The sequence below is a fragment of the Meira miltonrushii genome, assembly GCF_003144205.1.
Source record: "Meira miltonrushii strain MCA 3882 unplaced genomic scaffold FA14scaffold_1, whole genome shotgun sequence".
Taxonomy (NCBI): Eukaryota; Fungi; Basidiomycota; class Exobasidiomycetes; order Exobasidiales; family Brachybasidiaceae; genus Meira; species Meira miltonrushii.
Window position 1 is genome coordinate 4,493,627 of NW_020289943.1, and position 21,183 is coordinate 4,514,809.

Genomic DNA, 21,183 nt, shown 5'->3' on the forward strand with positions numbered 1-21,183 from the left:
TTTGTGGCGAGAGAAGGTTTATTGGTTGCGGAAGTGAACGCCTTTTTGCAGAAAGTTGGGAGTAGTTAATGATGACTGTTGCATGCCATTTAATCTTTCCATTTTTCCCGCTCCTCCCCCTACTCAATAGGAGGTAAATTGTGTTTGTTGAGTAAATGCACTTTTTGTCTGTGCACAAACAAATTCAATCACAGGCGTAGCGCGCGCTGAGCAGAAGAGAGCATGTACTGTACTGTACATACATACGCCCATCATATTCAAACTCAGTTTAACGGCGATCGATCAACACCATCACACACTCCTACCCGAAAACAAGGTTTGAATGAGAATAAATTGCGTCAATGCATAGTGTACAAAGCGGTCTGTAGAATAACAAAAAAGATTTGCTATTCTAGCAAGACCGAATGAGATGCCGACAAAAAATGTGCTTACGATGGATAAATCGTTCTGAAAGAGAAAAGATGAGGTGACAAAAGTGGAGAAGTCCCAATCCAGAAAATACTACAGCCCTAGCCCCGTTGACGATGTCCTGAAATGATGATGTGAGATGATCTTGACGGAAAGTGAGAAAGGAAATTGCTATTTTTTTTGGTTGAATTCAATGAATCATTTGAATGCTTGACGATAATGCTTGCGATTTAACATTTTTGACCGACAACAAAGTCAATTTGCGAGATACGAAGATGGAACTGTGGGAAGAAGGGGTCAGCAAGTGGTTTTCGAAAGAAGTCACATTTGTACCCACTCTTTGTCCTGAAGGTAAACAGCATACAACACACGGTGGAAACTGCAAGAGAAAGTGATTGTGTCAATCATGTGTGCTAGGAGTGCATGATCATCTCAGAACTGTGACTTACATCTTTGGTGACCTTTGTCATTGTCAACGAGAAAGGATACTCTGTCAGTCTCTCTGTCAATTGTGTGCACCATCTCTACTACTCACCTCACAAACGGTTGCTGATACTTGAAGATCTTCTGCGATTGTGAATAAGATTGTTGCTCCGATCAAAGGACTAATTGACATATCTTGTTGGTGATGATGAATTTGTTCAATGATGTCTTGAATTTGAGTTCGCATAAGTTTTCGCTTGCCACCAATTACTACGAAGCATCTGTTGCTGAAAGTTGAATAATTTCCTTAGTCGATTGGGGAAGAAAAGTGTTTTGTTTGGTTTTGTGTAGGCAAGGTCTTGCTCAAAATTGATTTTGATCAAAAGTGAGGGGATGGTGGTAGTGAAATTGAATAAAACTCGCCCTCTTTATATGATGAAAGTCAATAGTGCAATTCTTTGATTGTGGTCCCCACCAATTATTGGCCGGTCAAAGACGGACAAATCCAATTCAAGCGGCCTATCTTTGATGGAGAGCCGAGTGGGGTAAATGGCTGTTCATAAAAAAGGTGCTCAGTCATCTTACAAATCGATGGGCTGAAAAACAATGCGATGTTTAAGCACACACAACACAGCCAATGCATCAGAAGAGAGGCATTTTTTTATTGGGGAGGCGGGGAAAACGTATCAATTGCGAATACTTACGGAGCCTTTTTTTCCTTTCCTTTTCTTTTTTTCAATTTTAACGCCCCGCTCATTACTTGGTCACATGCGGACTTATGAGGAGGATTCGGGTTTTCCCTTTGTTCGTAAGGAAATGCATTAATGCAAACTTGAACGCCCTTTGTGTGTGTGTGTATTTCATGTAGAACGCTCTTTTCTTTTCATCAACAACCTTCTCACATAATGTATCACCACCGCCTCTTTCTCTACAACTTTTTCGGCGTTTGTTTTGCCAAGTGTTTTTGATTTGATAATATCTGAAAGGTAAGCATGATTGTTGATGCAAAGACTTGTATGTATGCATCTCTCTTTACTCAAATGCAGTAGAGCATATGGGGGTGGTAAATGATATACCTTTTTCTTCCGTAACGGACCGAAAACACTTTTTATAAAGATACCGCGCACGTCATTTCTTGTAAGATCACAAATGGCTGGATTCAGAGCGGAGTATGCTATTCATGCTTGGCATCGCTTCATCAGCCCAGCTCCTCATAGCAAATTTCATGGAAACAAACGTGTCTTTCTCCCTCTCTCTTTGCCACTTTCATTATGGGAAGGCGGCGGGATATCAGCCACAAAGTTCACTTGACTCCGACGGCATTTGTATTAGGCAAATAGTGCAAAGGACATGAAGTTCGATCGTATCTGATCGATCGATTGAATCGAGATAGGCGTAAGTATATACTCAATGGCAAAGTGAGCAGCTCACTTTGGACAGATGTATGCATCAATACATGCTAGATGACGATGACAATCAATTTAGCTCATAAATGCTCCTGGGAAATATCATGCTGCAGGATTCTGCTAATCTTGATTATGCTTGTCCTTGAAAGATGAGCAAAAATTAGCCATCCTTTAGCCGCTCTTGAAAGTGTGCATCCTGGTGTGCAAGCGGCAAAAATAGAGCAGACTTCCGATCAGATGCCCCGCTTGGCGCTCATTTTGCGCGTCCGTTTCTCAAAAATGCAAGATCGTGTGTGACTTGACTTGGCATCAATGCACAGGAGTAAGTACAATACCATCATCATCTTTTGTTGTTAATTTGTTGCCGTGGGAATATGGGGGGCCATCAATGCTACAGATCCAACCAAGCTGTGTCAACATCACCTTTATTAGCAGCAGCAGCAGCAGCAGCAGCAGCAGCAGCAGTGTCGTCATCGCTTAACAGCTTTTCCGGACTTTTTCCTTCAAATAATCCTTTACGTGGCGCTTCTTTGATCAGTTTTGAAATCTTTTCCACATCATGCGGACATCCCATTACATTTGGAAAACGCACTTTTGCGAAAAAAAAAGAGAAGTTAGTACCGGGTCCAGCCTTTTTTTCTCATTCTCTTTTTACTCACTGTCCCAATGCTCTGCTGCTTGAGGATATGACCCTATCATCGTGAAGCCAGAATGAGATTCTACTGCTCTATGTGTATAGCCCGCGGGTAAAAGCAGCACATCGCCTTCTCTCAACTCGACATTCTCTGTCGTCTGTTCGCTTGATCGATTGCGAGGATGAGCACGTTCATCCGTCCCTCCAAGTTGTATCGTTGCATGTCCCTTGATCACTACCAACAACTCATGCGTTGTCTATCCAGGCACACAGAGAGGGAGAGGTAAGCATCCCAATTAATAAGATCTCGCAAACACCACTCACGCTATGATAATGGGCTTGTTTGTACATCCCAAATCGCCATTGTGGATCCCAACCGCCTTTTCGTAGTCGTTCCTCCACTTCGTCAGCATCAATGTTGGCTGCTAATGATGCCCATCGTAATGCTGCCAGGCCATGCGGGGCAGACATGGGAGAATACTTATCGGATGAAAGTAAGATTCGTTGAACATTCGACATAGATACAAACCGCTTGTGCATAGGGAGATGATGGCGATAAGCAAAGATGAAGTCAACACCCTTGCGACTGAGACTAAGTAGCATGCTTATTAATATTGTAACAAATTTTGAAGACCTCCTTCACACTCAAGCCTTGCTGATGACAGACAAGGACTGACTATACGACTCAAATTAATGTCATCCCGCTCGAAACAACGCACTTCTTTTCATAGTTTATTCATCATATTCATTTGTGATAGTGTATTGTATCAATGTACTTCCAGTGTACGTATACCAGGGCATAGTCTAAGTGGCTTTTTTGGGCGGGCAGGCAACTTTCTCTTTCTTTTTAACTAGATTTGGCAAAGATGGCCCCAATGGATTTCCAGACGATATCTGGAGCTTGAGATGCATCAACAGGCGCTGGAAGAAGGAAAGAAAAAAAAGGTCAATTTGGTCCCAGATGAAATTCAACATCTATATGCACTTACACCAAATTCCTTGTTTGCGGTAGTAATCGGTCACAGCGGCTGTTTGAGCATGATACGTTGAAAGACGCTTTTTGAGTGTTTCTGCGTTATCGTCCGATCGTTGGATGAGTGGTTCTCCGGTAATGTCATCCTTCATTGGCTTCTTTGGTGGACTGAATTCTTTATGGTAACTACGTCCACTGCCAGGATGAATCAAACGACCGGTAATACGTGAGATCAATAATTGATCGTTAATCTTTAATTCGACGGCATGGTCTAATTTTTGGTTCTTGCTCTTTAACATATCGTCCAACTTTTCAGCTTGAGGAGTAGTACGTGGGAAACCATCAAGGATGAATCTGTAGAAGAAAGAGGCGGATTAGTTCCAGAATCTCGTAGAGTTACCACTGTCCTACTCACCCTCCACTGCACTTCTTGTTGGATTCCAATTGATCTTTAATCATACCAATCATGATCTCATCGCTAACCAAACCACCTTGGTCCATGATTTTCTTGGCTTGTTTACCCAATTCTGTACCTTGAGAAACTTGTTCACGTAACATATCACCTGTTGCCAAATGACACATGCAATTATTAAACTTTTCCAAAATTCTTGGAGCTTGAGTACCTTTACCTGCGCCTGGTGGACCGATCAAGATCATACGAACGCCTTGTGTTTGACCGGTAGGTGATAAAGATGAAACGGCAGAAGATGCATTCTTTTCCAATTCACCAATCTTTTGTTGTAATTGTGCGACTAAGCCTTTCAAATAGGATAATTCGTATGATCCACTGCTTTGATCGGGCTTCTTTCCAACGATTGCTACAAGTGAGCGGGAAGGGAGGTTTGTCAGTAAACAAGGGTCGTGATTTCAGCTTGCTGTTCAATTCAACATACATGGATCAGGAGCGGCAGGTGTTCCTGCTGTTGTACTAGTTGCCATATTGTGATGTATGCTAATGAAAGGGATATGATGATGATAAGAAAGGTGAACGTGTTGCGAAGATCTGATCTTCTTAAACCTCATTCAAAACACTCACGCGTAGGGCGTAAGTGTTGCTGCTTTTGCCGCCTGTTTCGGATCTTCCGGATGCTCACACAGAGTGAAAAAATAAGAGTGGAGGATTAAAGCACTGTAAAACAAACAATCGAACGGCTCTATCTTCGCGCGTGTGTGCCAGCTACCTACTCTACAGTGAAGAAAGACTCTAGGCTGGGCTCTGCGCACTTTGGACGACGGGTAACGCGGACGTTGTAGCGAGAAGAAAAAGGGCGCGTGCGTGCACAATTGCAAAAAACAGCATGGAGAAGATTGAACAAGAGGAGCATTCTATGGCTAGTTTCCATCATCATCTCCCTCTAACATATCGATCACAATGTTGGCCCCTCTACGCTCTGCTCAACCTATCATCACACGCTCTATCTGCCGTGGTGTTCAAGCACCAAGAATCGCAGCAATCCCGCTTCAACGTTCTTTTGCTTCTTCTTCAATCGTTCAAAAGACTTCAATTCGTTATACAGCCGAACATGAATGGGTAAAATTCGATGATGAAAATTCAACAGGTTTGATCGGGATTACGGATTACGCTCAAAAGAGTCTAGGAGATGTTGTTTATGTTGAATTGCCAAAAGAAGGTTCAGAAGTTCAACAAGGAGGTGAGTATATGCACAAAGCTTGTTAATGATGTGCAAGATCTGATCACTTTCTCTCCAAACACACAGAACAAATCGGTGCAGTCGAATCTGTAAAAGCTGCTTCCGATATTTATTCTCCCGTTACTGGCCAAGTTGAAAGTGTGAACAGTCAACTTGGTGAAGAACCTGGATTGTTGAACAAATCCCCAGAAGAGAAAGGATGGTTATGCAGAATCAAGCTAAACAATCCTGCCGAATTTGAGGAATTACTCGATGAAGAAGCATACACGAAATTGACAGAGGATGCTTGATCAATGACAGTCTTCTTTTCTTTTCTTCATCTGGAACATATCTATGTAATTTCAATTCGATCACATCGCCTTCAACTGCCAGATCGAAATCCGTTGTACGAAATAATAGATTGAATGCAAACAAAGGACTAGGGTATGATACAAGAAACAAAGAAAAAAGTGATACACTTGAGAAAAAGCCCGAAAAATCCGATTGATAAAATGTCCCAAAAAGTTCTTTTTTTAAATGTCTGCGCCAGGGATGCGACCTTTTGGCGGAGGTGACATGCTCTGTTGAGGATGATTTCCATAATCGATATAAGCAGGAGGTACTGATTCGCCTGCATTACTCTCATAAGATGTAGGAGCGACACCACCATGATTATACGATGCACTTCCAGCATGCATATGAGAAGGAGCAGCGGAGTGTGAACGGGAAGGAGGTGCATTATAAGCGTTTCCATATTGATCATAAGACAATTGAGATGCATGAGAAGCATGAGAGGGCATACCGCCATAATTGGCAGAATATTGACTTTGGTCTTGTCCGTATCCTCCGTAACTTTGATCGTATTGTGGTTCTGCAAATCGTTCTTGTCCGCCTCCATAACTGTAGTCATATCCTCCGTAAGAGCTGACGTATCCTTCTGAGTGACCGGCACTAGGATGATTATAGTCCTGTCGGAAACCTTCAGAGCCGCGATAATAACGATTATTGTTATTCATCTCATTCATTGCCATTCCGTCTTCGTAATCCGAAGGTCCGCGTTTGTGATAAGCTGAATCTCCATATGATATACTATTCCGTGGACTTGAAGCAAAAGCGTCATTATCATAATCATCTCCTCTAACGGGTGCGAATTGAGCTCTATGAGCGGCACTTGCATTTCTTCCAAATGTTGGAGGTGGATGATATGTTCCTAAATCACCACCAACTGCTGCCCTACGCATGCGTTTCTTGTTTCTACTTCTCTTTACGCAACAACAAATTGCAATAATCAAAGCTATCAACACTACAAGTGCAATTCCTGCAATCAATCCAACGAAACCCCAACGTGATCCACCAATCTTTGGTAAATCTCTCCATGTGCTCGAACTGGGTTCATATCGTTTCACTATCCTTGAAGGAGGAGCATTTGTTGTAGATTGCATGATGATAGTATCTCAGCGGGATGATGGTGAATGCTCAAGAGGATTGGATTCTTCCTTGATATCGTTGCTCCCCTTCCTTTGAGCGGATGACAAGGGAAGCTTTTAATGCGCGCCCTTCAAGCGGGAAAAGTGGAGCGCATTTCCTGAGCCAAGCCCGCTAAAGGGAGTAACTTGTCCTGTCAAAAAATAAAGATGATAATGCAGTGCAGTGCAGTGCTCGATGCAGCGTAGATTTCCACATCAACCGCCTCGCCCGCACAAATGCAAATTTTAATCATTGAGTTAATGTATCAGCCAGGAACCTAACGCGGCAGGCGTAAGCATGGCTTGCGTCGGGCAATCAATTGAGCCGATAAGGCACCGAATGAATTGTACCAGACTCTTGCATTGCTTATGTACGCGAACACCTCCATATTTTAGAATGATTGGAGCTAAAGCTGAGCATTACAAACTGATACCATCACATTCGAAATGCAATGTCGGATGATTGTAAGCGATCAAATGAACAGAATACTATGACGTGAAACTGCTTTGATGGAGGAGCAGCTCATACACAATGCCACCAAAAGAGGGAAAGCCGAGCACTTCTCATCGTTCAAAGCCTTCTTATGAGGATGATGAATTGGACGAAGAATTCGCAAAAGAGCTGGCTGCTCAAGCCGATCGTTTGACGCCAACAGTGAAGTACTATTTGACCGGGAAGAAAAAACGAAAAGCTGGAGAAGAAGAAGAGAAGGAAGAAGACTATCGAAATGACTTTGAACCGACTCCATTCGGACCGGATCCATTACAAGATGGCAATTTCACCATACAGGATGAAGATGGGGAAGGCAGTGCTCATGCTGAAATGGATCAATCTAATGATGGACACATCAAAAAACAAGAATACATGGCCAGTGAAGCATACAAGCCAAACACGTTTGGAGGCTTTCGAGATTATATGAAAAACAAACGACTAAAATTAAAGGTACAAGAAATGTCCATGTCAGATGATGAATTGGTTGCCAAAAGACGAGCAGAAGAAGCAAGTGCAAATGGCTCAAGCACCACATCAAAACATCAATATCAAATCTTATTCACAGGCGCAAACATATACATTAACGGTCATACAAATCCACCTTATGGCGAACTTCGAAGGTTGATTCATTTACACGGAGGTGAATTGATGCCTTATTTGGATACAAAATCTACCGTTACCCACATAATTGCGTCAAACTTAACAGCCAAAAAACGAATCGAATTTAAAGATTATAGAGTCGTTCGACCTGAATGGATTACCGAATCAATCGCACAAGGTAAAAGGCTGGATTGGAGAGATTTTCGTTGTAGCGAAGATTCTACTGGTGCAATGAATGCAGGTGCTTTGGGCGCACAATCTATCGTTGGACAGAAGGAGGCTTTGATTCAAGCTGAAAATGCGAAGAAGAAGCTTGAAGATGCAAGAGCGGCTGCAGCTCGTAGTGATTGGCGTACGGCGGGAAAGGTTCAGCTTGGAGATACTGCAAATGAGCTGAGAGCATATGCACAATCTGGCTCTGGTGCTGGGATCGAGAATGGCGTCGGTCCCTGGGGGAAGTCTAGTCGTCAAAGAACATTGGGAGGCTGGGCGCGGAAAGATGATGCGAAACCAGCTACTGTCTCAGCCAATGAACAAGTACCGACTAAAGAGGACAATGCCAGGGATGAAGTGCAAGATGCTGGTGCCAATGTTGCACCAATAGCACACGATGATAAGAATGAGGCTGTTGAAGAGATGCAAGACGAAGTCATACTGGAGTATGAGGCGAATGACAAAGCCGAGATGACTCTTGACCCACAGCGCATCAACTCACAAAGAGACTCCGACATGTTACCACCTTCTATCCAAATGACTGCAGAAGATGAAGAATGGGAAGACGCGCCCATACTGAATGAGAGGCTGGACAACGAGGAAGAGCACCTTGAAGACTCCACACTTCCGAAAATTGTTGAAGAGGCAACAACAACAGTCAATCCTGTCACGCCGACAAAAGATGACAGATCAAACGAAAAGATCTTTCCCTACCTCGGCACAGATCCTCCCACTGAAGCACTTGCTGTTGCTGCCGGCTTGCGCAACGTCAATCATCCGTATTCCTCTCGACCCTCGAATTCAAAAGCTGCTCAATTGATGGCCTCACCTTCTTGGCGAGAGCGTAATACAGCAACGAGTGATAGTTTCTTACAAGGCTATTTTACCAAAAGTCGATTGCACCATTTGAGCACATGGAAAAGTGAAATGCGTGAAATGGTTGGTCAAGCGTTGAGAGAAGCAAAAAGGGAAGAAGGAAGCGTTGATTTGCCTGTAGGAATGGAACGTGTCATCTTTCATATCGATTTTGATGCATTCTTTGTCAGTGTTGGTTTACGCAACCGACCAAATTTACAAAATCGAGCAGTTGTCGTCTGTCATGCCGATTCTGAAACGCCGGGAAATTCAAGTACATCCGAAATCGCATCTTGCAATTACGTCGCACGTGGTTTTGGTATTCGGAATGGAATGAGTTTAGGTCAAGCTAGAAGGTATTGTCCTTCGATTGCCACGATACCTTACGATTTTACGGCTTACAATGACATCGCCATCAAATTCTATACCCTCTTGCTCACACATGCTGATGCGATCGAAGCTGTGAGTATTGATGAAGCTTTGATCGATGTAAGCTTTTTGCTTGATGAGATGCGCAACAATATTCAAACAGAGGAAGCAGATCGAAAGACTCTTATGACATCCTACAAAGATCATCAAAGCAGTCAAGGTGCTAGCTGGACAGAAGAAAAACAATTGGCAGAAGCATTACGTGATGAGATTCGAAAGCAGACCGGCTGTGAAGCAAGTATAGGGATTGGCTCGAATATCTTGCTTGCCAGACTTGCAACTCGAAAAGCAAAACCTGGAGGATCTTTTCAGCTTGGAGATGATGAAGTTTCCGAATTCGTTCAAAAATTGGACATCGATGACCTTCACGGTGTAGGTTGGAGCATTCGAAACAAATGCAAGGATATTTTTGGAACGTGTAACGTCGGTGAGCTAAAGGACAAAGCATCAAAATCAAGATTTGTCGCTCTGTTCGGCGATAAGCATGGAGTGACTTTATGGGAAAAGCTACATGGTAAAGAACGTGATAAATTGGAATCTGTCAAGCCGAGACAAAGTTGCGGTGCAAGCGTCAATTATGCCATTCGATTTACCACTGAGGATGAAGTGAAGGACTTCATTCGCCGATTGAGCGCAGAAGTATCTAATCGATTGAAAGCGATCAACTTGGTGGGCAAGATATGTTGTGTTTCACTCATGGTTCGCAGTAAAGATGCTCCAGTAGAAGCGCCAAAGTTCTTGGGACATGGCATTTGCGATTCATTCAATCGAAGTACACCGCTCCCTCGACTAACAGATGATAGCGACATCATCTTTAACACCGCATGGAAATTGATCTCTGCCTTGAAAGTGAAGCCTGATCATTTACGTGGAATGGGTGTAAGCCTGCAAAAGCTCGAGCCAAAGGATATGATTCATACGCCGGCCAAAAGAGATGCAGGCCAATCGATGCTGAATTTCAAGAAGCAAGAAAAGCCACCGGAGAAGGATGTCCCTGTCGTAACAAACACGGCCCAAGATGACTTGCCTGAAGTGGAAGAAGAGGAATCCTTTGATGATCACAAAGACATTCGAGATGAACCGGAAGATCCTGCGCCCAAAGTGCAAGCTATGCCTGCTGGTACGCAATTTGTCATTCCACCTATTTCACAGCTTGACCAAAGCGTGTTATCGGCACTGCCAGAGGCTATTCGAGATCAGATTTTGAACAAGCAGGCAAATAATGCCAATTCAACAAAGCCAGCAGAAGAGCCTGCCACCAAGCCTGATAAGGAGAGGGGTGCTTCTCCAACAGATAGCCCAGCATCATCTGTCACAGCTACTCCCAAGAAGCAGCGAATGATTGACCCATTCGAGCGAATGCGTGCAGCTTCAATGACGCCAACAAAGAAAGCAAAAATGAAGAAGGGTACAATCAGTTCAGCTCCGTCAACACCGAGTGGATCACAAAAACGTGCAAATGCAAGACAAGCTTGGGAAGAGCCAACGTGGTCACAAGTAGATCCAAAAGTGTTATCGGAATTACCGGTTGAAGTACGTGAAGAGATTCTTCGACAATTTCAAGGGGCAGCTGGAGGTTCTTCAAACATGGCTGCAACACTTGCAAATTCTTTGGAAAGAGTAAAGAGCGATGATCGTTTATCCAAAAGAAGCATTTCTGAATCACCCAGAAAGAAACAAGCTTATTTGGACGTTCTGGGTTTGCGTGCTAAAAATCACGAAGATGCAAATGCGAAAGCAATCCTTAATAGCAATGCTCCTTTACCACCGATCATGCCTGCTAATCGTGTCAGATTTGGTGTTATCTCAAGATCAAGCCCTGGTCCGAGTGTACAGCCTGTCTTCAAAATAGACCCTAGAAAAGTGACAAGAGAAGAATTGATTGAGTTGGAAATTGATCCAGATGTATTTTCTGCTTTACCTCTTGATGTGCAAAGGGAAACACTTGATCAACAATCCACTTTGGTCGCAGGTAAAAAAGCACGATTCAAAATGGGTAGACATGCAGATGATTTGACTTATGCTCAACAAAGGATAGCGCAAAGAAAGATTGCCGTTCCAGAAGAATCGGAAGAGGCGAACCAATTACGTGCGATTCGTAAATCTCATAAGATCAATTCGCAAATTGCAATAAAGGGTAAATCAACTACCCAAGAAATTTGTGAATTGATCACTGCTTGGGTCGAGAGGTTTGCTCATTCGGGACCTCGCGAAAGGGATGTTGATCGATTCAAAAAGTTCTTGATCGAATGTTTAGAGGGTTTGAACACTAGAAAAGCATCGTGTGATGCACCTGTTGATGGTCTCGAAAGGGTGCATGCAGTGCTGACGTGCTGGACAGGATTATTGCGAAGGATAGAGTGGAAGGTAGAGGAAAATTCTACCAAGCAGAAATGGTGGGATACTCTAGATGGAGTTCGTGAAGAGGTGAACAAGAGTATCCAGCGTAGATTTGGCGCACCATATTCCATCAAGATTTGATTATCAATGCTGTATCATATTTCATGTACATTATATTACTTTAATTGTATGCGTACTTCTTACTAGCCATGCGTGCCAATAGACCAGGTCTGGAGAAAGGAGGCAAGGTGTCAGTTCAGCGACGGTATTCGTTTGATACGCATCTCTACTCACGCAAAAGGGAATGCTCTTCTTGCAGCCCAATACTTGAAAGGGATCTCGTCTGTTCCTTCTTTGTATTGATCGACAGCTAGGATAACATGTTGTGCTAAATGTTTGGGCAAGATTGCATCACTCTTTCCACCTCCTTTAACGTTCCAACTGCTATCAAACGCGGAAATTTCATCTGGCGAACCATCGACTGCACTTGCTCTAAAATTGGACAGAATTGTTCCTGGAACAGAAGCGTAAAATCGAACATGTGCTCGTTTTTGCAATGATCCTTCTTTACGTGAATGTTTTGCTTGTGCTGCTGCTTCGATCGCAGTGGCTTGGAATAAGATCAATTGAGCAGCTTTTGATGCGCCATAAAGTGGTCTTGTAGGCGCCGGAATCACAGCTGCAGCACTTGAAAGAAGATGAATAGAAGGAGAAGGTGATGTCATTTGCAAGAAAGGTAAGAATGCCGAAAGAACCATTGATGTTCCCGTTATGTTGACTTCATTGATCCGTCTGGTTGCCTCTTGTGTCACAAGTATACCAGCAACATCGGCTTCTGCGGCATTGGTTTTTGAGCTTTGTGGCAGGTTGGGCAGCAGATCAGCACGTTTCATCGGTCGAATTGGGTCAACACCTGGTATTCCTAATAAAGGTCTCAAAGCCGAAACGCCAAAGCAAATGTGAACAGTATCGATTCCTTCGAAAGCTTTTCTGCATTCTTCTCTGATTCGAACGATATCTTCCGCATTTGAACAATCTGCTGTGATAGCAACTGTTTTCTTTGATTTGACGTTTTCATATCCTGGTGCTTCATCACTCATGTCCCATTCTTCTCCTTTCTTACGTTCTTCATCACATTCTACCGCAACTATTTGTAATTCCTTTTCACGTCTACCAACGATTACCAATTGACGACAACCACGATTTGCATAAGCCAAAGCCAGTTCACGTCCAACACCTGAAGATGCACCTAAGATCAAGACTCTTTCGCGGTAAGGAGGTAAGATTGTTTGACGTGGTCTTTTCCATTTCATGAATGCGAAAATGACTGGAATCGGCAACAAGATTGCAAACAGCGATGCAGACCGTTCGATCCATAGTCGAGAGGCCGGTGATACATTGAGTAGCGATAGAAGTTCGTTTAGCCAGTACATCTTTTCCGAGATTGATGTGGATGATGGTAAAGAAAGTTACTTCTTTTGTGGAGTTGTCCTCCCCGCATACATAATCCGATTAAAGTGGGAGTGTGAATGCTCTCTCTTTTCGGGCCAGGAACGCGTAAGAAGAACAACTTTAAGCTAAAGGATCAAGGTGAGAAAGTTCTTCAACGAGAGGGGGGATATGGAAATCTAGACAAGAAAAAGAATATAAGAAATCAATGAGTAATTCTGACTGATTGGACAGAGGCAAGAAAGATAACAACAATATTAAATGGTACTCGAGCGAGGTCATGACTTGTGCAGTGAGCATACATTCGAAGGCAATGTGATTATATAATCAGTAGTGAAATCCTCCAAATTTTGAATATTTAGTCTTCTTCGCGTGAATGCTGTTGATTGACACTTCTTTCCTTAATCAATCACAATCACCAAAAATGACAACATTTGTTCCAACATTCCATCGAAATCCAGATGTGGAAAGAGGTGTAAACTACTGGCAAAGCGTTCCTGCTACGGTAGATGGTGTTTTAGGAGGTTTTGGAAATGGAACGTTGCCAATCGTTGATGCACAAGGTTCAAGAACGTTTTTGTTGGAAATGCTACCAAGACTTTCAGCAATCGCACCTGCCTCTGCTTCATCCTCTTCAGATAATGCAGTCTCGAATTGGTTAGCAGAGAGAATCAAAGAACGTGGAGGGCCAGGAAGAGCGGTAACACGAGCATTGGATTGTGGAGCGGGCGTTGGAAGGGTGACGAGAGATGTATTGAGTAGATTGGTAGATATCGTTCATATCGTTGAACCTGTTGAATCATTTCTTGATGCGGCAAAGAAACAATCTTCTTCTTGGCCAAGTATGAACTTACCTCCAAGCAAGACAGCTTTCAAGGCTCGGAAAGCAGTTCATTTTCGTTTGAGCACTCTGCAAGCTTTTGATCCTGCTAAACCTTACTCGTCTTCCATCTCTTCAAATTCGAAATTATCAACAAAGAGAGTCAAACTACAAGCGGGTTCAACGGAATCACTCTATGAACCCACACTATCGATTGGAGACGAAGGAGAAGATGCAACCAGCTCGCCCGGAGCACTTGAAGCTGTTTCAAAACAAGAGCCAATCGAATACGATGTCATTTGGGGTCAATGGTGTTTGCAACATTTATCAGATAAAGATTTGATTGCATTTTTAGAGAGAGCAAAAGCATGTCTACGAAAGCCAACAACATCAAACAAAGAATCTTCAACAAATGCAATTTTAGACGGATCAGGAATTATCGTAGTGAAAGAAAACGTTTTACGTGCAACCGAAGATGGATCTGAAGAAGTTTGGTATGATGATCAAGATCATTCAATCACTCGAACGCCAAACGCATACGAACGTGTTTTCCGTCAAGCAGGATTAGAAGTCGTCAAGACGCAATTACAACTCGGTTTACCAGAAGAATTATTACCGGTACAAATATGGTGTTTGCGTATTCCATCTTCAACCTAATCTTTGCAGCAACTCTTTTATCCCCGATATATGTATTATTTTCGAGCATTTCCAACAGCCCACCACCACCACTTTTACTGATATTTGAGGCGCTCATCGCCGTGGTCCTCCTTCTTCAATATGACAAACACTTTCCTGTGACAATGTGAAAAACTTCAGTTTATGATTCAAAGCTTATTTGCGGGTGATTAGGGTAACTATAAGTACATGGCAATGACAGATGGTCATTTAATAAAAAGTGAGAAAAGAGGTGAAGATGGGTTGTAAAAACAAAAGAAATTTTTCGTTTGTGAATTCCCTTTATTTGTGAGAACGAACTTCTTATTTGAGGAGTTGTGTAGTATACTGAACCAGAACAAGAACCCAATTTTTTGCGTAATTAACAATATGTGCTTTGGAAAAAACATTAATTTGACTGTAAGTTTTAAGTGGTGGTTATCTTGAGTGGTGATCATTTGATATAAGACGATGTATATTCAATGATTTTGTTTCTCTTCAAAGTCTAGGAGCGTACGCCGCTAGATCTCCGAGTGTTGCGACGAGTGGAACGAGTGTTGGTCGTTGGTGACGCTTTTGATACGCCCTTGGTCTGCTTGACTGGCGTTCGTGTCTTCTTTCTTTGACTTTCATCTTCCACCTGATCTTCTTCGTCTTGCATGTCAGATGTACGCTTACCGCTGCTCGTGTCTTTGATGGGACCCCGAACATCTTCATCAGCAATCTCGAAGGAGGTATTGGCCAACTTTCTAGCTCGAAGTAGATATTCGCCTTGCTCCCATGCTCTGTCTAGTTCCGACAAACAAACACTCTCCGGTGGACCGAATGCCATAGGAATTTGACTGTATCCGTTTTCCCCATCGTCGTCATCTTCTTCAATATCAGAAGAGCTTGCTGAATCAAAGCGAGTAGATTTGCTCAATTTGGACTTTTCATTACGAGCCCCATCAGCGTATGAAGGCGGAAGAGCCAGAGGAGTGGGCTCGCTTTTGACCAATTGAACGTTTGACATTAGAGGACTGACGAAAGCACTGCTTGGGTTGGGGCTTGAGAGCATTTGACGTTGAACATCCAAAGAGCCTGCGGGACCAAGTAATTCCGATGCCACACCTCCGACATCAGCTTCGTCGTGTGAGGGGTGAGCGTCTACATCTTCCGCTTTAATGACACTTTCGGTGACCAAAAGAGCTTCTTTGGCGCCTGAATCGTCATCGTTGGGATTTGTCATCTCATCATACGGCAGCGAAAGCGTCAATGCTCCTGCATGAGTATGCGGTCGATTGGCGGACGGCTCCAAGGCGTGAGCAAAGACGGCATCCCGAGTCACTGTTCGACTTCTACCTTTTGGTTCTTCCACTTCTTGACTGGTTCGAGCAATCGTTCTATCCTGACTGCACCTTCTCTCATGTCCATCGCATGTCGATCGTGGACTTTGAGGAGTAGTAGCGGGCGTATCGTCAATATCGCTACTGTCATGACTTTTGAATGCGCGTGGGCTGCTCTTTGTCGATGCTGTCGTTGCTCTAGGCTCATCTTCATCAGCATCACTCATCGCATCAAAGTTGTCATTATTGAGCATTGCAACATGGAAATCATCTTCCTCTTCTGCAGCGCTGCTCTCTTCATCCTCAACCTTTGACGGAAGATTGTCCAGCTTGAAACGCAAATATGGCACATTAACTCCTGCTCGATCCCATGACCATTTGTGCGAATTTGGCTGGGTTTGATGATGACCATAGCTGGATGGTTTGCTGCTTTGTCGATGAAGTGTGATGCTACCTTTCAATCCGCCTCTTCGCGAAATCAGTGGAGGAGGTTCGGAACCAGCGGCTGAAGCTGCGGAAAATGATCGCATGAGATCCACTGTCATTTCTGCGGGCGCTTTCGAGATGGATTTACGTGACATCTTTGAATTAGATGCAATCGGAATGCTTTGGAAGCCACCATCAGAGTCGTATGCGTCATCTTGAGTCGTGGTATCAGCAGGCAGCAATTGACTTGCTTCCATAGTGTCAGATTCAGAAATCGTGCTTGTGCTTGGCCTGCTCAGCTTGATCTTTTGAATATGACCAGGTTCACCCTTTGTCTTCTTTTGAATCGACTTTGGCTTTTGTGATACATTGCTGATGCGTTCAACTTCCTTCTCTTCTGGGCTCGTGCTCTTTGTTGAAGTGCGGCCCTTGCTCTTGGATACAGGAAGTGTAATTGCATCATCCTCGACGTCTTCCCCTTTTGTGATTGTTGAAGGCGGTCTGGTCATCGTGCTTGGACGACGTTTGCGCTTTCCAGGACCAGATACTAGCTCGCTCATGACCGAATCTGTACTACTATCGCCGATTGCCGGAAGACCGCTAGCTAGGACACTGATTCTATCTGATGATGGGGCGTTGGTTAATGGTACCGAAGTCTTCTTGGTTCCACTACTTCGCTGTGGTGGTGGAGATGGAGATGGTAGTAGTCTGCTTGACGGTTTGCGAGTTCTGGTTGATTCTCGACGGCGTGGAGGTGGGGATGATTGTGGTTGCTTTGTCTGCTCATCATTAGTCGAAAGGGTGTGTTGATCTTCGATCTTTTGCTCTGGCCTGATTGACGCAGATTGTTCCTTTTTCACCTCAGGCTCAGTATTCTCGTTCGTCGAATCCGCTACAGTGGCTGCAGAAGTGGAAGATCGAGTCGACCGTTTCTGCCCGTCTGATTTGGATGTTGAAGAAATGGATTGAGAGATCTGGTCGGCCTGGTTGGGAATGTGATTTGAGCCAATCTCAACATCTTTGAGAGACTTTTCTTCATTCTCATGTTTGATCGAGCCAGATTTTATATCCTGCTTTCTTGCTGTTTCATTATTTCGAAGTGATCGAGCTGCCACCTTGTGCGCAGCAGCTAGTGCAACTGCCATGCTGTATTTTGGGCGTAAGATCTGAGGAGAAACGTCAGATGTGAATCTATCGTTCCTTCTTGGATCGAGTCGAGGCGATTGAAGAGGCTCTACCTCCAACTGAGGAACAAGGTACGAGTGGCGAGGAGAGAAATCTTCTCTGACGATAGGAGTGTGTAAAATATGTTGAAATGAAGAACTTGCGTTGAATGAAGATTAGGCAGGCACAGACCTCCTAAATGTTCGCAACAGTATAAATGACCGATAGCCCCAGGTCGTGCTTTTGTGCTCTGGGCAACTTTGGAGGTGGAATAAGGTTATCGAAGCTCCTTAATCAGAAGCTATGCTTGCTGAGCGTATATTGCCTCTGTATCATTCCTTGTTTCCCCTTACGCACAAGTCAAAACACTAATCAACAGGCCCAAACGTTGATTAAAACGTTAATGACACTCTGTAGAAGTTAGTGATTTGACAATATAGAGACAACAACAATGTGTGCCGGCGTATAATTCAGTGGGACCAGTGCGAATGTGACGTATTTCTTCTTCGGATCGACACTAAGCAAGCGGCGGTGCTTGAATTGATGAAAGAGTGATGACAGAAGCTGTCCAGTGACAAGGTGTTGATACAACAAAAAGAGATTTGTCGGATGATTCAAGGTCGAGTTGACAATTCGAGATGCAAAGATGTCAACAAACCGGATCGCAAGTCCGGCAGTGTTTATCCCTACCACGAAGGCGAGAAAAGTTGAAAGCTGATAAAGGGTGGCGTATACGTGAATTTGTTTCCAACTTCAATGAAGAGTCAGAACAAGATATCGTAACAGGTTGGTCGTAAAAAAAGAGTGATGAAGGGAAGGAAATTGGTAACAATGGACGGCTGAGCAAAGAAGTTGATGACCAAGTAGAATGTGAAGCAAGCAACCTGTTGAAGTATTTCTGGAAGTATGGCCAATAATACTTTTTTCACAAGTGTGCTAAAGTGCCTTCATTCTCTGCCGGAAGCATGACACAGGCTATTGTGCGTGATCGGAAAGAGGCTGAGCTTGACTTCATTACACATGCTAAAAACGGCGCGTTTTTTTTTTCTTCGCTGACATACATACGAACACGTTTGTATTGTTAAAGTGCCTTACAATGCACACAACACGGCCGCATAAGGATGTAAAAAAAGAGATTGCTGCCGTGCGCGCGCGCGCTTTCCAAAATTGTTCGCCTAAACTGATTTCATGCACCGTTTTAGGGAAAAGAGACAGTATGCAGGTTTAAATGTCTTCTTTTTTCCTCCGTGCATAGAGTGGCAGCTTTGTGAGATTCCATTTCTTCTTCTCGTACCACATCAATTTACAACTTCCAAAAAATATACAATACTACTAGCACGCGACGCGCTCCCGATATCCTATCATTACCGTGAACGATTATCCATTGAAAACTTGATTGTTATTCATTGGTTACAAGCATCACATTTCAACAAACAGCAAGCATTCAATCTACTTTGCATTCACTTTTCACTCGATCAGAAAAGCTAATTTGATTGCAAGAAAGAAACCATCCAGCACGCGAACAGTTCAATTCCACTTGACATCCTTGCCATCCACTTTCATTACTCTTTTAATCAGCATTCATCCACATCTTCATTCATCTTATAATCAATCACCCTTCCATCCAGCTAGGAAGATGACTTTCTCTTTCAACGGTGGCTTTCCATCCGCTCAAATGCCTGCATCCGAGATGCAAGCTACTTCACCTATGCCATTCTCAAACGATCTCAACCGCAAACGCAAGGATATGGATGAGACTGAAGATGATCAACAAAATAGCGATGTTGAACGTCAATCAGTCTTCAAAGGCTTGCGCAAATTCGCCAGTATGTCAAGGAAGAATGGCGGGGATGAACAAGCACAATTTCATCCGCTTCCATCTGACTTGAACATGAGGCTTTTGACAAATTTGGGTTACATTGATCCATCAAATCAAATGCAATTCGATACTTCCTCAAGGCCAAGCCATTCACCCACATCATCTTTCTCCGACTTCGGAGGTCCTTCAACTCCAATCGATTTCAGTTCTGCCGAATCATACTTTACAAAAGGTATGCGACGTGATTCAGAAGCAGAATATCCCGACTTCAACTTTTACCCCACCGGCGATAATCGTCCAAGAACGCCAGGCCTTTTGGGTATGCACATGGAACCTCCATCCGTTGGCAGTCAAGACGCCAATGGAATGCAAGTTGACGGCATGGAAGATGTTACACCCGCTGCGCCAAAACATGGAAGTCATTGTAGATCCATTCCGCAATTACACGTTCGCAGCGAGGCAGGAATCTCTTCAGAATTGTGGGCATTCTGTGCCGATTGCGGTTCCAACAGCAAAGTGGAAGGTGCCCCGATCGGTGATTCTCTCTCCTACTCCCCCTAAATGTACACTATGACCGCTTTTTCCTTTCTTCTCTTATCTGTATCGTTCGTTCCCTAGCCGCTCAGCACATCAAGCACAACAAGCACTCTCAGAGACTTTTGCTTCGACTCTCTCCTTCGATTTTTACTTCTCGAATCATCATTTCGGCCTATCCATCGAAAGCAGGCATAGATCGTTATGACCTGTCCCTGCCCCTTTTTTTTCTCGTTTTCGTTCGCGTCCCTGCCTGTATCATTATTTTTCCGGATGTGGAAATGTGTCTTTCCGGAGTGGTTTATCAAACAAACTCCAAGTCAAGGACTACCTTTCTGTTGTGTACCTTTTTTGTATTTCATAGAAAACAACAAACATGGATTTCTCTTATCACTTGTGTGCATTTGTGGTATAAATTGATCGTGATTGATGATACTATACAGTTTTCGAAATAAAAGCATCAATGCGCCACCTTTTTCGTCAATCCCATCCGCCTGCGTTTGCGATCCAACTTTTTGCGACTCATCTGAGGAGGTGTACGTGGGCGTGAGGATGGTTAGCAATACAATTTTCAAACACAAAGCTCTTCTTTGTTTACTCACCTTCGCAGCCATTGCATCTAAACGTTCTCTTTCCTCCTTTTTTCGTTTTCTTTCCAAAATCTGATCACGTTTTTGTTGAGCGATATCTTCTTTTGCTTGACGCATTTCACGTTCTTTTTGTTTGATCGCATCTTGTTTTGCTCGTTCTTCTTCACGTTTTGACCATTTCGTTTTGCGTACAATTCCTGCTGTATTGGACAGTGCAGGTGCCCTATGGGGACGAGAGGCTAGTTTTGTACGTTTTGGTGCAGACAACAAAGCTGCTTCTGAAACGGCTGGATCATTTGCGACTGTTGAGCCTTCTTTACTGCTCGATGCAATTGGATGTGACATCTTTCAATGATCGATCAATGATTTGGTAGCAAAGGAAGAAGCATTTCATACTCCAAAAGTTTTCGCGCGAAAAAGCTGCAAGATAAAAAAATTAAGACTGATGCAGAGCCTTAAATTTGTGTGATTATTTAAGCAGATATTTTTTTGAGATTTTAAGTTCTTCTTGAAAAAATTTGGTAGAGCCTT

General features: G+C 43.5%; 10 protein-coding genes across 10 annotated transcripts; 4 read left to right on the forward strand and 6 right to left on the reverse strand.

Moving 5' to 3' along the window:
- Positions 1-2,468: 2,468 nt before the first annotated feature.
- Positions 2,469-3,565, reverse strand: FA14DRAFT_26712 (uncharacterized protein). Its single transcript, XM_025502097.1, has 3 exons — positions 3,196-3,565; positions 2,897-3,128; positions 2,469-2,784 (listed from the first exon to the last, which is right to left on the reverse strand). Exons 1-3 carry the CDS (start codon positions 3,472-3,474, stop codon positions 2,753-2,755), a joined length of 543 nt encoding a protein of 180 aa, XP_025358710.1. The 5' UTR covers positions 3,475-3,565; the 3' UTR covers positions 2,469-2,752.
- Positions 3,566-3,718: 153 nt separating this feature from the next.
- On the reverse strand, positions 3,719-4,783 carry FA14DRAFT_153731 (adenylate kinase 1; the record flags this gene model as incomplete). Its single annotated transcript, XM_025497617.1, has 4 exons — positions 3,719-3,792; positions 3,861-4,198; positions 4,260-4,662; positions 4,738-4,783. 4 exons carry the CDS (start codon positions 4,781-4,783, stop codon positions 3,719-3,721), a joined length of 861 nt encoding a protein of 286 aa, XP_025358711.1.
- Positions 4,784-5,010: 227 nt separating this feature from the next.
- On the forward strand, positions 5,011-6,076 carry FA14DRAFT_131817 (putative glycine cleavage system H protein, mitochondrial precursor). Its single transcript, XM_025496938.1, has 2 exons — positions 5,011-5,496; positions 5,563-6,076. The coding sequence occupies exons 1-2, from the start codon at positions 5,217-5,219 to the stop codon at positions 5,784-5,786; spliced, it is 504 nt and encodes a 167-aa protein (XP_025358712.1). The 5' UTR covers positions 5,011-5,216; the 3' UTR covers positions 5,787-6,076.
- FA14DRAFT_153733 (uncharacterized protein) lies at positions 6,009-6,917 on the reverse strand (the record flags this gene model as incomplete). The annotated part of the gene is made up of 1 exon (XM_025497618.1): positions 6,009-6,917. The coding sequence occupies one exon, from the start codon at positions 6,915-6,917 to the stop codon at positions 6,009-6,011; it is 909 nt and encodes a 302-aa protein (XP_025358713.1).
- Positions 6,918-7,619: 702 nt separating this feature from the next.
- Positions 7,620-12,012, forward strand: FA14DRAFT_143473 (DNA repair protein; the record flags this gene model as incomplete). The annotated part of the gene is made up of 6 exons (XM_025497211.1): positions 7,620-7,895; positions 7,962-8,374; positions 8,987-9,591; positions 9,652-10,521; positions 10,576-10,948; positions 11,384-12,012. The coding sequence occupies exons 1-6, from the start codon at positions 7,765-7,767 to the stop codon at positions 12,010-12,012; spliced, it is 3,021 nt and encodes a 1,006-aa protein (XP_025358714.1). The 5' UTR covers positions 7,620-7,764.
- On the reverse strand, positions 12,000-13,533 carry FA14DRAFT_131823 (NAD(P)-binding protein). The gene is made up of 2 exons (XM_025496939.1): positions 12,166-13,533; positions 12,000-12,101 (listed from the first exon to the last, which is right to left on the reverse strand). The coding sequence occupies exons 1-2, from the start codon at positions 13,302-13,304 to the stop codon at positions 12,053-12,055; spliced, it is 1,188 nt and encodes a 395-aa protein (XP_025358715.1). The 5' UTR covers positions 13,305-13,533; the 3' UTR covers positions 12,000-12,052.
- Positions 13,534-13,744: 211 nt separating this feature from the next.
- FA14DRAFT_118658 (DUF858-domain-containing protein) lies at positions 13,745-14,797 on the forward strand (the record flags this gene model as incomplete). Its single annotated transcript, XM_025496307.1, has 1 exon — positions 13,745-14,797. One exon carries the CDS (start codon positions 13,745-13,747, stop codon positions 14,795-14,797), a length of 1,053 nt encoding a protein of 350 aa, XP_025358716.1.
- A 502-nt stretch (positions 14,798-15,299) lies between these two features.
- Positions 15,300-17,690, reverse strand: FA14DRAFT_177690 (uncharacterized protein; the record flags this gene model as incomplete). The annotated part of the gene is made up of 1 exon (XM_025500757.1): positions 15,300-17,690. One exon carries the CDS (start codon positions 17,688-17,690, stop codon positions 15,300-15,302), a length of 2,391 nt encoding a protein of 796 aa, XP_025358717.1.
- Positions 17,691-18,962: 1,272 nt separating this feature from the next.
- FA14DRAFT_159995 (uncharacterized protein) lies at positions 18,963-20,446 on the forward strand. The gene has a single exon (XM_025498481.1). It carries the CDS (start codon positions 19,346-19,348, stop codon positions 20,087-20,089), a length of 744 nt encoding a protein of 247 aa, XP_025358718.1. The 5' UTR covers positions 18,963-19,345; the 3' UTR covers positions 20,090-20,446.
- A 76-nt stretch (positions 20,447-20,522) lies between these two features.
- On the reverse strand, positions 20,523-20,853 carry FA14DRAFT_108633 (uncharacterized protein; the record flags this gene model as incomplete). Its single annotated transcript, XM_025495845.1, has 2 exons — positions 20,523-20,588; positions 20,665-20,853. Coding segments are annotated over 2 exons (255 nt in total), but the record flags the coding sequence as incomplete, so codon positions are not given.
- Between the last annotated feature and the right edge of the window lie 330 nt (positions 20,854-21,183).

Coding starts and splice junctions, on each gene's coding strand:
- FA14DRAFT_159995 (XM_025498481.1), top strand. CDS start 19,346: ATGACTTTCTCTTTCAACGGTGGCTTTCCATCCGCTCAAATGCCTGCA.
- FA14DRAFT_26712 (XM_025502097.1), bottom strand. CDS start 3,474: ATGCTACTTAGTCTCAGTCGCAAGGGTGTTGACTTCATCTTTGCTTAT. Junction 3,129..3,195: donor AACAAGCCCATTATCATAGC/GTGAGTGGTGTT, acceptor GTGCCTGGATAG/ACAACGCATGAGTTGTTGGT. Junction 2,785..2,896: donor AGCAGCAGAGCATTGGGACA/GTGAGTAAAAAG, acceptor GATGTGGAAAAG/ATTTCAAAACTGATCAAAGA.
- FA14DRAFT_131823 (XM_025496939.1), bottom strand. CDS start 13,304: ATGTACTGGCTAAACGAACTTCTATCGCTACTCAATGTATCACCGGCC. Junction 12,102..12,165: donor AGAAGAGCATTCCCTTTTGC/GTGAGTAGAGAT, acceptor TCCTTTCTCCAG/ACCTGGTCTATTGGCACGCA.
- FA14DRAFT_131817 (XM_025496938.1), top strand. CDS start 5,217: ATGTTGGCCCCTCTACGCTCTGCTCAACCTATCATCACACGCTCTATC. Junction 5,497..5,562: donor TTCAGAAGTTCAACAAGGAG/GTGAGTATATGC, acceptor CCAAACACACAG/AACAAATCGGTGCAGTCGAA.